Genomic DNA, 16,519 nt, shown 5'->3' with positions numbered 1-16,519 from the left:
GAACCCAGCAGCAGCCAGAATTTTTGAGGAAAAAAGAAAAAAAGACCTGGTAAAACATGGATATGATGGGACTGATGTTTGTAAGGAATGTTCAAGTTATCAGTTCAACCATTATTTTATTAGATAAAGTCATTTTGTGGATAGGTGAAATTTTTGTTGAGAACTGATTTTTTTTTCTTTTTTTAATCTGTAAGACTACATTAGGACTAGTTTTTCAGTTTTGACCATGAACTGCAGAAAAGATAACTTTATAATTATAGTAATTATTAATATCAGTGTGTGTGTTTTAATCTCAGGGTTGAATTTACCAAGTTGGCTGCAGATCCCTCTGTTGTGAATCTTGGCCAAGGTCTTCCGGATATATCCCCTCCTATATATGTAAAGGAAGAACTATCCAAGATTGCAGCAATCGATGGCATGAACCAGTATACACGGGGCTTCGTAAGTATATTGGGACCGTGTGGAACATGAGCTTGTGCTTTAGTGTGTGTGTGTGTGTGTGTGTGTTTATATATATGTATATATATATATACCAGAAACCCTGGTGGCATAGTGGTTAAGTGCTACAGCTGCTAACCAAAGGGTTGGCAGTTCGAATCTGCCAGGCGTTCCTTGGAAACTTTATGGGGCAGTTCTACTCTGTCCTATAGGGTTGCTATGAGTCAGAATCGACTCAATGGCACTGGGTTTTTTACTGGGTTATATATGTATGTGTATGTATATATATATATTTCTGTGACTTACATGTAACTGGCTTTCTGGAACCAAACGTCCCAATCTGGTAGCCACAGAAACTCTCACCCTTACCGTTATCTCCTAGGATGAGTCTTCCCCTACCTTCCAGCCCTTCTGAAGTCATGTTTTGGCCCTGACTTTAATGTTGATCCTGGATGGGATTTTGTGGCAACAAGGGAAGAAAAGATACTCTCGAGACATGTCTCTTCTATCTTATTAATGCTTACGCTACTGCAGCACTGGCCTCATAACGAATACCCTCCTGTTCCCAACTAGTTACTTTCTCCCTGTCTACTCCAGCCCAAACCTTCATCCTTCTGCGATGAAACACCTAGACTATCTGGATTCAGAGGTACCTTTGAAATATAGATACAGTTATTATGTGTCTGAGCATTTGTCTTTTCCATTTGTGATAGTGTGGAAAATTGAGAGGGAGTGTTTTAGTAGGAAGCCTTCTCATTTTTGTCTTTTATAGTAGTCTATAAAAATCCATAGAAAGGCTTTGCTTTGGAGATGGGAGCATAGGAAAAGGCAGTGAGACTTAAAGCCAAAGACTGGGAGAAAATATTCACAATACATATCTCTGATAGTGAGCTTGTTTCCAGACTGCATAAAGAACTGTCATAATTCAACAAGAAAAGGGATTTTAATTGGCAAAAGATTTGGACACTTCACAAATGAAGATATATTCAAATAGCCAATAAGTAACAAGAAAATATTGTCAGCATCATGAATCATCAGAGAAGTGCAAATTAAAACCAGTGAGACACCATTTCACAGCCACTCACAACAATTTTTGCTTTCTGTGCTCTGCAAGCCTAGAGATCTTATTTCCAAAAGGAGGAATGCTGCCATCTAAGACACAATACTGATTCAATTTAACTGGAAGTTAAGAGTGAGTGCCACCCAGCCACTTTGCGATCCTCATGCCTCTGTGTCAACAAGTTAAGAGGGGAGTTACCATATTGGCTGGTGTGACTGATCTTGATTACCAAGGAGAAATCAGATTGCTGTTGCATAATAGAGGTAAAGAAGAGTATGTCTGGAATACAGGAGATCTCTTAGGGCGTCCCTTAGTACTACCATGCCCTGTGAGTAAATTCAGTGGAAAACTATAGCAACCTAATTCCAACATGACAACTAATGGCCCAGATCCTTGAAGGAATGAACATTTGGGTCACCCCATCAGGCAAAGAACCACGACCAGCTAAAGTGTTTGTTGAGGGCAAAGGGAATACAGAAGGGATGATGGAAGAGGTAGTTCTAATACCAGCTGTGAACACGTGACCAGTTGCAGAAACAAGAACTGTAATTGTTTTTATTATTTCTTCCTTGTTTTGTTATATGCATGCATGTATGTGTGCGTGTGTGTATGTATATATATATATGCATACACACACACACACACGAGGTGCAGACTGGGAGAGGGAAGGCACTGTGACAGGAGTGGGGACCATGGGCATTTGGGCACTTCCTCATATAACTTGATTGTGCCTTCAGGTCCTACTCTAGTCCAGCCTTGTGTATTAACACTTCCATTTAATGATGGAGTGCTGCTGGGCAAGCCCAACTTTATGACTTTGTGGGTCAGACAGCACCCAGTTCATGATGGGCAGCTCTGGCTGCATGGTAATTTGGTGGCCCATGATGAAGGCGTTCAGTCTCTACCAGTCATAAGCCAAAAGCTGTTTCTGAAAAGGAGAGTAGTTCTCTGCAGAGAATGGCAGGGCTTTGCTCCACAATCTTAAGGGTCTGCACTGTGATTTACCAATAAGAGCCTGCCGAAGACTCCGCTGTCTATCTGCCACTGCCACTTCAAGCACCATTGGACTAGACAGATCATATGGCCCAAGTGGCAGAGCAACTTGCACAACAGCCTGAACCTGTTGCAGAGCCTTCTTTTATTCTGGGCCCCACTCAAAACAAGCAGCTTTTCAAGTCACTTGATAAATAGGCCAGAGTAGCACACCCAAATGAAGGATATGTTGCCTCCAAAATCCAAGGAGGTCTACCAGGCATTGTACCTCCTTTTAAATTGTATGAAGGGCCAGGTGCAACAACTAATCCTTCACTTTAGGAGGAATATTTTGACATGCCCTACACCAATGGACCCCTAGAAATTTCACTGAGGTGGAAGGCACCTGAATTTTTCTCAGGTTAATTCCCCACCCTCTAGCGCACAAGTGTCTTACCAATAAGTCTAGAGTCATTGATACTTCTTCCTTACTAGGTCCAGTCAGCATAATGTCATCAATGTAATGGACTAGTGTGACGTCTTGTGGCAGGGAAAGGCAATCGAGGTCCTGTGGACTAAATTATGACATAGCACTGGAGAGCTGATATACCTCTGAGGTAGAACAATGAATGTGTATTGCTAGCTTTGTCAACTGAAGACAAACTGCTTCTGATGATCTTTAGAAACAGCCGTGGAGAAAAAGGCATTGGCCGGATCAGTAGCTGCATGCCAGGTACCAGAAGTATTAATTTGCTCCACCAATGAAACTACATCTGGAATAGCAGTTTCAACTGGAGTCACCATGTAGTTAAGTTTATGATAGTGCACTGTCATTCTTCAAGATTCCATCTGTTTTCTGCACAGGCCAAATAGATGAGTTGAATGGGGATGTGGTAGGAATCACCACCCCTGCGTTCTTCTAGCCTTTGATGGTGGCACTGATTTCTCCAGTCCCTCCAGGAATGCTGTATTCTTTTGGCTTACTTTTTTCCTGGGCAGGGACAGTTCTAATGGCTTCTACTTGGCCTTTCCTGTCTTAATAGCCCTTACTCCACACATCCAGGATCCAATGTGGGGGTTCTGCCGTTGCTGTGTATGTCTTTTCCAATTATGCATTCAGGAACTGGGGAAATCACTACAGGATGGGTTCGGGGACCCACTGAACCCACTGTGAGACCGATCTGAGCTAAGACTCCATTAATAACCTGAGCTCTATACGTCTTCCTCTGACTGTGGGGCCACAATGATGTTTTAGGTCTCCTGGAATTGGTGTCAGTTCAGAGTCAAATGTCCAGTAATCCCTGAAAAATCTGATTATTTCTTTTTCCTTAATGAGCAGTTTTGTAAAAGGCCATAGATCCCATTGGGGAAGGTTGGGAGAAAGATAAACAGTATAAATTTTTGGCAGTGTAGTGGGATCCTTCCTCAACAGTATCCAACCTCCCCTTCATTCAAGGGTCTGTGGGTCTGTAAACTGGCTTAAGTCTGGGAGTTGATGGAGGGGCTGTGACTTTCTGTTTTAGTGATTCAAGTTAGACTACCATTCATTTGACCTAAAATTCTTCCTCTTGTACAGACTAAGGAAGTATTTAGTAGATTTCCCATCTGTTTCATTCCTAGGGACACCATGACTAAGAAGCCAGTGCCATAAGTCCATGCAAGTCAGATTTTTCTGATTACTGCTTTGACTCTGCTGTCCATTACAGTAACCATGCCCACCTTGTCGTTGGCAATTAAGTGCCATCATATGGCCCCTGCCACCCCGGGATCCAGTCACTTCCATTGTAGTTAGATGTCTTAGTTCAATTAGGGCAGCTCCCATTGTAATATCTAACTTACATAGAAGAGGAATAACAGCAGGTTTCAATGGGGCTCCCCTTCATGACTATCCATGACCTTTATGACTTTTGTCTGGAGGTGGAAAATTTTTTTTTAAGTATGATTTTTTCTTTGGATAATTATAAATATCAAAAACAATTTTTAAAATTGTCACATTTTAGAGCCATGTTAACTCAGAGAAGCAGATCACATAATCACACCCAAAGTTTACTGTTCTTACTTTTCATCCAACAGGGTCATCCGTCTCTTGTGACAGCTTTGTCATGCCTATATGAAAAGTTTTATCCAAATAAAATCGATCCAAATAAAGAAATCCTTGTGACAGTAGGAGCATATGGATCTCTTTTTAGTGCTATTCAAGGATTAATTGATGAGGGTGATGAAGTAAGTATATTAACGTTATCATGATACCTATTAATTATTATAATTTACCTTGCCTTTGAAGCTCTTACAACTTATTTTTCCCTTTTCTGTCTTTTTAAATTTTTAATTAGGACTGAAATATAACACATATACTGTAACATATATAATTTTAGTGTACAGCTTGGTAAACTTTCACATACATATTTTTCCATATGTGTATACCCCTGTACCCACAACCCAGATGAAGATACAGTAAATTTCCAGCACCCCGGAAGGCTCCTATGTGCCCCTTTTTAGTCTGTGTCCCCCCAGAGGTAACCAGTCTTCTGATTTCTATCACCCTAGGCTAGTTTCCTTCCAAGACAGAAGTTCAGCCGGAATGCTCCCTAGAAGTGAGGATGGTGAGATTTTGTATCATATACTTTGGACATGTTACCAATGTAGGTAAGTCCCTGGAGAAGGACATCATGCTTGGTAAAATAGAGGGTCAGCAAAAAAGAGGAAGACCTTCAATGAGATGAATTGACACAGTGACTGCAACAGTGGGCTCAAACATGGCAATGATGGTGAGGATATCATAGGACCGGGCAGCACTTTGTTGTGTTGTACATAGGGTTGCTATGAGTTGGAACCAACTCAACAGTACCTAACAATGACAGGCTAGTTTTGTGTGCTTTTTAGCTGATATAAATAGAATCATACAATATGTACTCCTAGGTCTTACTTCATTCATTGACCATTATGTCTGTGAGATCCATTTTGTTATGTTCAGTTCATTATTTTTATAGCCTTTTTAGATAGGCTAATTGGGTATGTAGAAGGGGCTGGCAATAGTGGAGGTATTAGTTAGGCAGTGTGAGTATATATAATGAGATGGTTGAGTGATTTCTGCCATTTGGTGCATTGTATTATAAGGACAACTTTGGTGCCTAGTTCAGTTATCTCTACCTCTACTTCCCCATTACCATTCTAAAACCCTGTTCTAATATTTCTGACCTTTTTCATTTATTCAGAAATTATTGAGGATTTCTTTTGGGCTAGGCACTGTGGGAAAAAAGATTTTAAAAAGACAGCTTTTACACCGAAGTAGTTCTCTTTCTACTAGAGGAGATAAGCTTGTACACAGATTAGAGGAATGTTGTGTGATAGTGGTGGAAAATGTATTAGTTATGGTGGTGGTAAGAGGAAGAAGTGGTCAACTCTGTGAATGTAGGTCTGGAAAGCTAGAGAGAAGAGTTGCTTGAGCTGGCTCTACACAGTGAATATTTGTCCTGATCTATACTGCTAACTCTTTCCTTCAAACTCTCATAGCACTCTATCTGTACCTCTTTTATGAAAGATACTACCGTCACTTTGTGTCATGTCTAATTTCCTCTACTATGCCAGCCACTAAGCTAATTAACGAAACATGTTAAGGAAGTACAGTCACACTTTCGTAATGCATAATTGCCTTTAATTCTACAAAATAGTTTAATGTTTTATCTCATACTGTGATCCTGTTAATCCTTTGTTATTCCTCCTTCTCTACTCTGGTGAAGTATCCCAGGGTTCAGCCTCGGCCTTCTTTTTTCTGTCCTTTCTTCCTGGGTGATCTCGTCCAGTCCCATAGCTTCAAATACCACCTATGTGCTGATGAAGACCAAATTTCTATCTCTAGCTTTGAGCACCTGACTGAACTCCACATTTATATACCCTAATGCCTACATGACATTGGCACTTGTGTGTCCAAGAGGTATTTCACGTGTCTAAGCGATAACACACGTATCTAAAACAGAACAGCTGATTTTACCTTAAAATCGGTTCTCTTGGTGTCAGTAGGGTTGGTGTCACACAGTGTAGTAATGCATGGCGTTACCCCACCATGGACCTCCTCCCATACCAGAACATATAGAACCCTTAGCAATGTTTATTATCAATTTTAATCATAGAATAATATGTGATATAGTTTTAAATTGTTTACATGTAATATTTCTTAGATTATATGAGTACTAAAAACAAAACCGTTTTGTAAAATCTTTCTACATTGAATTATTACATTATTAGTAACTGAGCAGAAGCCTATTTTGATTTTTCTCCTTTTCCTTTTACAGCTACTTCATTCTCAAAAAAGTTATTGATATAGTTCCTGAAATACTAATTACCACAACATTGTAGCTAAAACACCAGAAAATTTGACAAAGTCAGTGACTATAAAAACGCTGGCAGCAATGAAAACAACAGTGGGTACTTGTAGCGCTTGCAGACAAAACTCCGCGATTCCAAGTGTCACCGTAGTTGGGTAATAATGACTGCTCTGACTGGAGCACATTAGAAGGTTCAAAAAATAAATGAGCATAGAGTTTTAGCCTTGCAGGTATATTAATACATGTAAGCTGGGATGACGAAAATGTTTTTGTTCTTATAACTAGCTACAGGGATATTTTTATAAAAAGTAATACATTTCTGCTGAAACACTGCACAAAGATTTTATACACAGTCATTTTGGTGTCACCTCCTCTGACAGTGTCACCTGGTGTGGCCCACAGCCCTAGCCGCCCCCATCCCCCCCCCCCCAGTGACCCCACTGCTCTCAGCCCACCACCTTCACTCTCTGGTGACAGTGGTGTATATATCTAGGTGGGGCATTAAGGAAACAAATTGTAGAGAATTTAAAAAGTGCACAGGAGCCCTCAGACCCCATACCTGTGACTGAAACCGCCATGTGAAAAGGCGATGGGACCACCAAGATGACTGAACTAGGCTGACTGCAGGGAGAAGAGCCAGAAAGGCCCCACAGGAGATCAAAAACAAACTGCTACGTGCGGGCCAATAAGGCCAGGCAAGGCTACAACAGTAAAATTCTCATAATACCTGGGAGTGCAAAAAAAAAACTTCCCACGTATGGGGTTGTCTTCAGCTGAGACCCAGCAACATTCCAAAGGGCTCTGGTGACCTCTGCCACCATCTGTTGAGACTGATGAAGAGAAAGTCTCAAAAACTATTAAGTGACAGGCTGTTAAGAGATTTGTAAAGGCAATGACTACGTATTTTAAAACTTCAAGCCAAAAGGATAACTTTTCTATTTTATGACTGGAATACGATTATGCTTTTAGATTGGCTAAAACCCCAGATATATAGATGGTATATAAAAGAGGAGCACTGTTGCTAAAAGGGTGCCCTTGTGGTACAGTGGTTAAGCACTACAACTGCTAACAAAAATGTTGGCAGTTTGATTCCACAAGCCACTCCTTGAAACCCTATGGAGCAGTTCTACTCCGTTTTATAGGGTTGCTATGAGTCAGTATCAACTTGACAGCAATGGGTTTGGTTTTGGTTTGGTTGCTAAAAGAGAAGAAAAATGACATGGTATTTGGTTTTGTTTGCTAAATCCTGTCGTTTGGTGTAAACTTGCCTGTGATCCCCAGCATAGAGATGTTGTAGATACTACTGATTGCGGCGGGGGGGTGGGGGGTCCAGTTGATCAAGATGGAGGGGATATTAATGTCCTATTGAATAATACGAATCCTGGTGGTCATACAGTGTATTTATTTGCCTTGTTTCGGTATTAAAGATTTCCCATGTTTGGAGTTAACTTCAGCCATGGCCCAGCAACATTCCAAAGGGCTCAAGTGTCCTCTGCTGCCATCTATTGAGACTGATAAAAAGAGAGGCTCATCGTGGGGGTGGACTATGGGCGAAAGTTAATAAAACCCTTTCTCCTGCTGTAAGAAACCTGCTCTCCTGGAAGTCCTTGATAAGGTGGTATATGTCAACAACATTATTAAACAATATTGCTTCCAGTAAAATTACCCCTGATTTTTCAGTTATCTGGACTGGGGGAACTATAAATACCTGATGTGGACACTGCACTTCACTTCCCAATGACTGCTATCACTGGCATCTGTGGTGACCCTGATGGCTGTGTCTCTAAGATTGTTATAAGAGCTACCGGCTCCTGTGAAGCATAGGGCTTCTAGCCAAGGTGGCTCCTGCACACACCATACCAATCTCGTCTTGCATCTGAGCTGTACCACCTGGGGAGAAGATAGCTTTTGGTTGGGGATGTGAATTGTCATTTATATGTTGTCATTGCTAGTTGCTGTTGAGTCAACTCTTTGACTTACAGCGACCTTCTGCATAACAGAATGGAACATTGCCTGGTCCTGCACCATCCTCATGGTCGTTGGTATGTTTAAGTCCATTGCTGTGGCTACTGTGTCAGTCCATCCCATTGAGGGATTCCCTCCTTTTTTATGACCCTCTACTTTACCAAACAGGATATCCTTTTCTAGCGATTGGTCTTTCCTGATAACGTGTCCAAAGCAAGTGAACTGAAGTCTTGCCACCCTCACTTCTAAGGAGGATTCTGGCTGTATGTCTCCTGAGACTGATTTGTTTGTTCTTCTGGCAGTCCACACAGGGACGGATTACCTAATAAGCAAGGTACACACAGGCTTACTTGTGCTTATGTACTAATCTGTAGTGCACAATTTCACCTGTTTTTCATCACATCATCCCCTAATCTTCCTAGAGACCAAGGACTTCAATTTAAGACTCCTTGGACAAGTTTAGCTCCAAGATCTCATCCACTTAAATTTTAGCTCCGTGAAGGCAAGGCCTACCTTTTTCAGCACTCCATCTCAACACCTAGGCTAGTGCATTGCACTTAGTGGGTACACAATATCCGTTAAATGAATGAATAAATAGATATATGTATAATGTCCTTATTTGTTTTGACTTCAGGTGATCATAATAATGCCTTTCTATGACTGCTATGAGCCCATGGTGAGAATGGCTGGAGCAACACCTGTTTTTATTCCCCTACGATCTGTGAGTTTGCCAATACGGTTCACCTGCTTTGAGAAGTATTGAAAATGCTAATTTGTCTCCATTAATATAAAAATTTAGTTGCATTTTGGGATTTACTACATTTCTTTATTATAGAAGTAAATAGCTTGTATGGGGTAGAATTTATTACTTTGTTATTTGTTTGCAAGTGTCTCTTTTGTATCAGTACCCACACACCAATAGTATGGTTTTGTGGCTATGTGTCTTTCTCTGCCAAATTGTGAGCAACACCAGGTCAGAAACCATTAATGACTCCCCTGTATTGCACTACTCCTTAATGACTAACAGAGTGCTCAATAAATACTTGTCGAATTCTGAATAAAGTGATTTTTCTTTTATTCTACTACTAACTTTAGAAGCATAATAAAATACAATACTATTGTCTTTTTAAAAATCTTAACAAAATAACTTACACACTAAGGTGAATCACACAGTCTTCTATTAGCCTTACAGTATCTGATAAGTTCACCATAGCTGTACCTGGCAGCACTATAAACTATAGTTATGTTGTTGCTGTTGTTGGCTGCCTTTGAGTCAGCCTCCAACTCATGGTGACCCCATGCACGATGGGAACATATCATTGTGATTCATAGGGTTTTTTCATTGGTTGATTTTTTGTAAGTAGATTGCCACTGCTGATGTCAGATGGATCTTGGCTGAAAGCAGAGAATACCAGAAAGCTGTTTACCTATGATTCTTTCACTTTGCAAAGGCATTCAGTTGTGTGGATCATAACAGATGATGGATAACATTGTGAAGAACCGAATTCCACAACATTTAATTGTGCTCATTCAGAACTTGTACATAGACCAACAGGCAGTCGATCGAACAGAACAAGGGGCTACTACATGGGTTACTTATTCAGTCTGTACATTGAGCAAATAATCCAAGAAGCTAGACAATATGAAAAACAAATCAGCATCAGGATTGGAGGAAGACTTATTAACAACCTGTGATAAGCAGATGATACAACTTGCTTGCTGAAAATGAAGAAGACTTGAAGGACTTACTGATAAAAATCAAAGACTGTAACCTTCAGTATGGATTACACATCAGCGTAAAGAGAACAAAAATCCACACACTGATAAGCAACATCATGATAAACAGAGAAAGTATTGAAGTTGTGCAGGGTTTCATTTTACTTGGATCCACAATCAATGCCCCTGAAAGTAACAGACAAGAATCAAAGGATGTATTGCGTTGGGTAAATTACTGCAAAAGACCTCTTTAAAATGTTAAAAAGCAAAGATGTCACTTTGAGGACTAAGCTGCACCTGTCGCAATCACCTCATATGCATGCGAAAGCTGGACAATCAATAATCAATAAGAAAGACCGAAGAAGAATCGATGCATTTGAATTATGGTGTTGGCAAAGAATATTGAGTAGACTACAGACTCCCAGGAGAACAAACAAATCTGTCTTGGGAGAAGTATAGCCAGGATGTTTTTTAGAAGCGAAGATGGTGAGACTTTGTCTTGCTTTCTTTGGACATGTTATTGGGAGGGATCGGTCCTTGGAGAAGGACATCATGCTTGGTAAAGTAAAGGGTCATCAACAGAGAGGAAGACCCTGAACCAGAAGGAATGACACAGTGGCTGCAACAGTGGGCTCAAACATAGCAACAATTGTGATTATGGCACAGGGCTAGGAAACATTTCTGTCAATTAGACATAGGGTCACTGTAAGTTGGAACTGACTTGATAGCACCTAAAAACAACAACAAGATATTTGCCAGACCTTTCCTCTACTCTGTCTGAGCCTGGAAGTGCCACTGAAATCTGCTCAGCATCATAGAAATACCCAAGATGGGAGGTGGCTGTGCTTGAGGTGCACTGGCTGGGAATTGAACCCATATCTCCAGCATGGAGGAGCGCTGGTGGTACAATCATTAAGCACTTGACTGCTAACCTTAAGGTTGGTGGTTTAAACCCGCACATCAGCCCCAGTGGAGAAAAGACCTGACAGTCTGCTTCTGTAAAGATTGCAGTAGAACCCTATGGGACAGTTCTATTGTGTCCTACAGGGTCACTATGAGTTGGAATTGACTTGACAGCAATGGGGCTCCAGTACGGAAGGCAAGAATTCTACCACTGAATCACCACTGCCCTCAACAATAGTTATAGTTCACTCCTTTGAAAGCATATAGTCACTTTAATGGCTTGTTAGTATTGACAGGGTTTAGTTTTCTATTGACCAAATGTGAGTGGGAGACTCAGGTCTTAGACAGGCACTCCAAGGCAGAACTAACCAGTTGCCATTAAGTCAGTTTGGACTCGTGGCAACGTGATGAGTGGAATTGTGCTCCTTAGGATTTTTAATAGCTCATTTTTCAGAAATAGATCATCAGGCCTTTTTTCTGAAGCGCCTCTGGGTGAACTTGAACCACCAACCTTTTGGTTTGTAGCCAAGCGCATTCTAGAGCCTAGTTATTTCTCATTATTTTATTTGTTAGTCATTTATTCAGTTACCTTTGCTATGTCTTTTTCTAATTTTTTTTTATTAGATTATTTTTAAGGTAACAAACATGCATGAACTGAATTAAATCACATCTTTACTTTTCATGCTTAGAAACCTGTTGCTGGAAAACAGTGGTCTAGCTCTGACTGGACATTAGATCCGCAAGAACTGGCAAGTAAATTTAGTTCCAAAACCAAAGCTATTATACTAAATACTCCACATAACCCCATTGGCAAGGTAAGAAAGTCTTTTACCTCTTTATACATACTTCTGATTTATTGTTTTTTCATATGTTGAGTAATAACTGACTCTCTCATTTTTTCCCTTTAATAATATGTAGGTGTATACTAAAGAGGAACTCCAAGTAATTGCTGACCTTTGCATCAAACATGATACACTCTGTATCAGTGATGAGGTTTATGAATGGCTTGTATATACTGGAAATAAGCATGTTAAAATAGGTACTGATAATTACATAGTCGCAAATCTAAATGTGTTTGTGCACTGTGCAACTGATGGGAAAGTATCTCAGACTAGCTTTAAAATAGTCGTAATGGCCTCTCTCTGTTATGTGCACTTAGAAATTAATGACTGATGTTTGAGTGAATTAATGAACAAGTTGAAGGATAAACAGTAAAAACTTAAGGGAAGAGTTTTTGGATCACATGTTAAGTACTGAAACCAGAGAAGTAGTACTTTTGCCTATAGCAAGAGTCCAGCTATTACTTGGTATATAAGATATAGGTAGTTTACTAGTTCCAGAACATTGTTTAAAATCCTCCATTTGCTTCAAATAAAAGCCAGAGTTCTTACAACGGCCTAAAAGCTCCCACACGTCCTGGCCCCCACTTCATCTCTGACACCATCTCCTCATCCTCTCGCTTTGCTTACTCTGCTCTAGCACAGTGGCTGCCTTGCGCTTCTTGAACCACACCAGGTATCTTCCTGCCTAAGAATCTATTTCTAGGTGTTTTTCCTACTAATAGGCCTTCCTGATTTTGGAAATTACTATTAATCTAAAGGAAGTGATACCCTGCAGTATACGTAATTTAGACTTTCTCTGATCAAATAAAAAATGGGACATGTATTGTGTTCTTCTGGGGTCCTCTGGAACCAGAAGTGTCTCAAAAATCGAAAGAATATAATTACTTTTATTGAATGTTAAAATATTTCTTCTTCAGGTGAGCCCTCTAAATGTTTTCTTCATCTTTTTGATTTTTGTTGTATTCCATAGAGAATATAGTACAACTTTTCTGATTTATAAAGTTTTTCTACCATTACAAATATTGGCAAGTATTTCTGGACAGACTGAAATTGTTTACGCATCTGTTTTAGAAATTGCTATAGCTACCTTACATTTTCATGGGCACTTTACTTATGAGCAGACTACTTTGAGAACGCAATAGCTTACCAAAAAAACCAAACCTGTTGCCATCGGGTCGATTCCGACTCATAACAACCCTATAGGACAGGGTAGAACTGCCCTGCAGTTTTTATTAAGATTGTAAATCTTTATGGAAACAGACTGCCACATCTTTCTCCCGTGGAGTGGCTGGTGGGTTGAAACCACTGACCTTTTGGTTGCCAGTCAAGCACTTTAACCACTGCACCACCATGGCTCCTAGCAGTAGCTTAGACCCCCAGAAATGGATGCTTCTTACCCTTGTGTGGACCAGTACTCTCAGAACAATGTAAGAGCATCCATTGTACTTCTAAAAAACAAATGGAAATTTTGTGTGAATGCATGTGAGGAACTCCACAACTAAATTACTTGAAGACTCCTAAAAACAGTGTTGTAGGTAGCATCCTCAGATGATTAACAGAGAGGAGTAATATACCAATGTCCAGCAAAATTCACAGACTCTTGCATTTATACCTCTATGCTTTTGTGTCTTTATTCTCTTTGCCCAAAGTACTTTGCTTCTCCTTCTCTGCCTGGCTAAGGCCTATGGGACCTTCCAAGTCACAGCCCCAGCATTACTGGATGCAGAAAGCTACCCCTAACAATCTCTTCTATCCTTCCATAACACTCCATGCCTACTGATATTACAGTACTTATTGCACTGTATTACAATTGTTGTTTTCCTTGTCTCAAACTAGACACTAAGCCGTTTGGAGATCAGAACTGTGTCCTACTTGTCTTTGTTTCCTTTGGACCTAGCATAGTCCCTGGCACCTGGTAGTTGCTCATAAATGTTTGATGGGTGAATGAATGAATGACTTTATTGAAGATATTCATCCACTTGAAAACTTTTATATATCTGAATCAATAGGGTGTTTTTGACTGTAACAGGAACTTCAATTCACATTGGCTTAAACAATAACGAAATTTATTATCTCAATTTTACATGAGGACCTCAGGGTTGAGCCTCTCTCTTGGGAGTAACAAGACTTTTTCCAAAAGTTCCCCAGAAGACATCCCTTAACGTCTGTTGGCTGGAGTTGAGTAACAGTCCCACTCCTAGAGCAATCACTGGTACAGGAGGTAGGGATTACCCGTGTACCATTTGGTCATCCCTGGAGCTGGGGATTGGATCAGCTTCTCTGAGTATATGGCTGTTAAGAGACGAGTGAATGTCCAGGATCTGACCTGCTGGGTCCTCATAGTTTGGAGACCAAGGACTGAAAGATAACTTATCTTCCCTTTAGCACATTCAATAAAAAATGAAGAGGAACAGAAAATGAAAGTTTAAAAACCTCATCAAATAAAGGAGGGAATGGGAAACCCAACACCCTGGCAGTAGTTCCTAAAACGCATCACACACCCTGCTAGGGAATATTAGGGACTCCCTGGCCTGGGAGTAGGGTGAATTCTTTATTTACTCAGTCTGGCAAGTCTCTACACTGCTCTCTCTGAAGAGAGCACTGGGGAAGGGCATTAGAATGCCTTTTTTGTTACAGAACAGCTTTAGCAGTCCACGTTCTGTTGGTTCTGGTTGGGGGCTTGGCACCAGTGGCCCAATGATCATTTTGGGATGGGCACGTTTTGCATCAAAACTTCATTGCATTCCATTTCCACAGTAAACATAACTGCCCGCATTTGTCAGGCAGGAAGTTATTGGAAATGCCAGAGTGAGTGGCTAGTTTGTTTGCCCCAATCTTAATTCCCTATCTTCCTGCTTTTCCTGTGCTGTTACTCTCTGTTCTCTGATGAGCTCCCTTCAATCTAAATCTCTCTTTCATGTAGAACCTTGTAAAGGCTGCGTAAAAGGTAGCTGATGTAAGGCAACATTCTTAGTTTTCCCTCCATTTGCTCTAATAACGTAGTCTCAGAAATGATGTGTCTCCAGCTACTCTAGGCTACATTTTAACCAACTATTTTCCAACCTCATAATGAAGGCCACTAATTTCTCAACCAGGAATAGTGGCATCTCCAGTACCTTCTGCCCTACCTGCCTACTCAGCCAGTTCCACATTTTAGTGTCTGCTACTTAAACAGCACCCGACCTGGTGCCAAATTCCGGATCAGACTGTGTTTTGGTCACAAACAGCAAAAAACAGGTCTGAATAATATAAGCAGAAAATAATTTATGAAAAAAAATTTTAATTTACAGAACCTCTGGGATCTCTAGGTTCTCCACGTTAATATGCATCAGAATCACCTGAAAGACTTCTTAAAACACAGGTTGCTGAATGTAAAAAAGGGTGCAACCACTTTGGAAAACACTCTGGTATTTCCTCAAAAAGTTAAACAGGATTGCCATATAATCCAGCAATTCCACTCCTAAGTGTATACCCAAGAGAAATGAAAATATGTCCACATAAAAACATGTACATAAATGTTTATGGCAGCATTATTCATAATAGCCAAAAGTGGAAACAACACAAAGATTCATGAACTGATGAATGGATAAATAAAATGTACTATATCTATATGGTAGCTATTTTTATATCTTTAAGAAGGAATGAAGTACTGATACATGGTACAGTAAGGATGAACCTTAAAAACATTATGCTAAGAGAAGGAAGCCAGTTAACAAAAGATCATATATGATTGCATTTATATGAAATATCAAGAAGCCCTGGTGGTGCAGTGGTTAAGTGCTTGGCTCCTAACCAAAAGGTTGGCAGTTCAAACCCACCAGCTGCTCCAAGGGAGAAAGATGTGGTAGTCTGCTTCCATAAAGATTTACAGCCTTGGAAACCCTGTAGGGTGGTTCTATTCTGTCCTACAGGGTCACTAAGAGTCAGAATCGACTTGACAGAAATGGATTTGGTTTTTGGTTTTATATGAAATATCCAGAATAGGTAAATCTATAGAAACAGAGTAGATTAGTGGGGCAATGAGGGTAGGGTACAGAGGAGTTCAGAAGATAGGGGGCGATGGCTAAAGAACAGAGCTTTTTGGGGTGACGAAAATGTTGTAAAATTGGTTTTGCTGTTTGACAGCTTCGTGAATATACTAAAAACTATTGACCATATAGTTTAAATGGGTTAGTTGTATGGTATGAGATATCTCAATTAAACTGCTACCCCAAAAAATTCAGATTGCTGTACTCCACCCCCAGAGATTCTGATTGAATAGGTCTAGGGTGGGGTTGGAGCCCTGGTGGCACAGTGGT

General features: G+C 40.3%; 1 protein-coding gene across 7 annotated transcripts in view; it reads left to right on the top strand.

The window, feature by feature from the left end:
• The window catches only part of KYAT3 (kynurenine aminotransferase 3), a 61,996-nt gene that overhangs the window by 21,408 nt on the left and 24,069 nt on the right, over positions 1–16,519 (top strand). For 5 of the 7 annotated variants that reach the window (XR_007516692.1, XM_049879698.1, XM_049879697.1 and 2 more), the window contains 5 exons: positions 297–441; positions 4,544–4,693; positions 9,395–9,481; positions 12,069–12,194; positions 12,298–12,418. Coding sequence is in view for 6 of the 7 variants with exons in the window: in XM_049879698.1 (XP_049735655.1) it covers positions 297–441; positions 4,544–4,693; positions 9,395–9,481; positions 12,069–12,194; positions 12,298–12,418 (629 nt within the window). In the remaining variant the exon portion in view is untranslated. Of the gene's footprint in view, positions 1–296; positions 442–4,543; positions 4,694–5,017; positions 5,117–8,135; positions 9,095–9,394; positions 9,482–12,068; positions 12,195–12,297; positions 12,419–16,519 lie in introns of those variants that run through there. The other 2 variants (XM_049879702.1, XM_049879701.1) reach the window with 2 other exon arrangements.

The sequence above is a fragment of the Elephas maximus genome, chromosome 3, assembly GCF_024166365.1.
Source record: "Elephas maximus indicus isolate mEleMax1 chromosome 3, mEleMax1 primary haplotype, whole genome shotgun sequence".
NCBI classification, from domain to species: domain Eukaryota; kingdom Metazoa; phylum Chordata; class Mammalia; order Proboscidea; family Elephantidae; genus Elephas; species Elephas maximus.
This window is presented reverse-complemented; position numbering and strand designations above follow the sequence as displayed.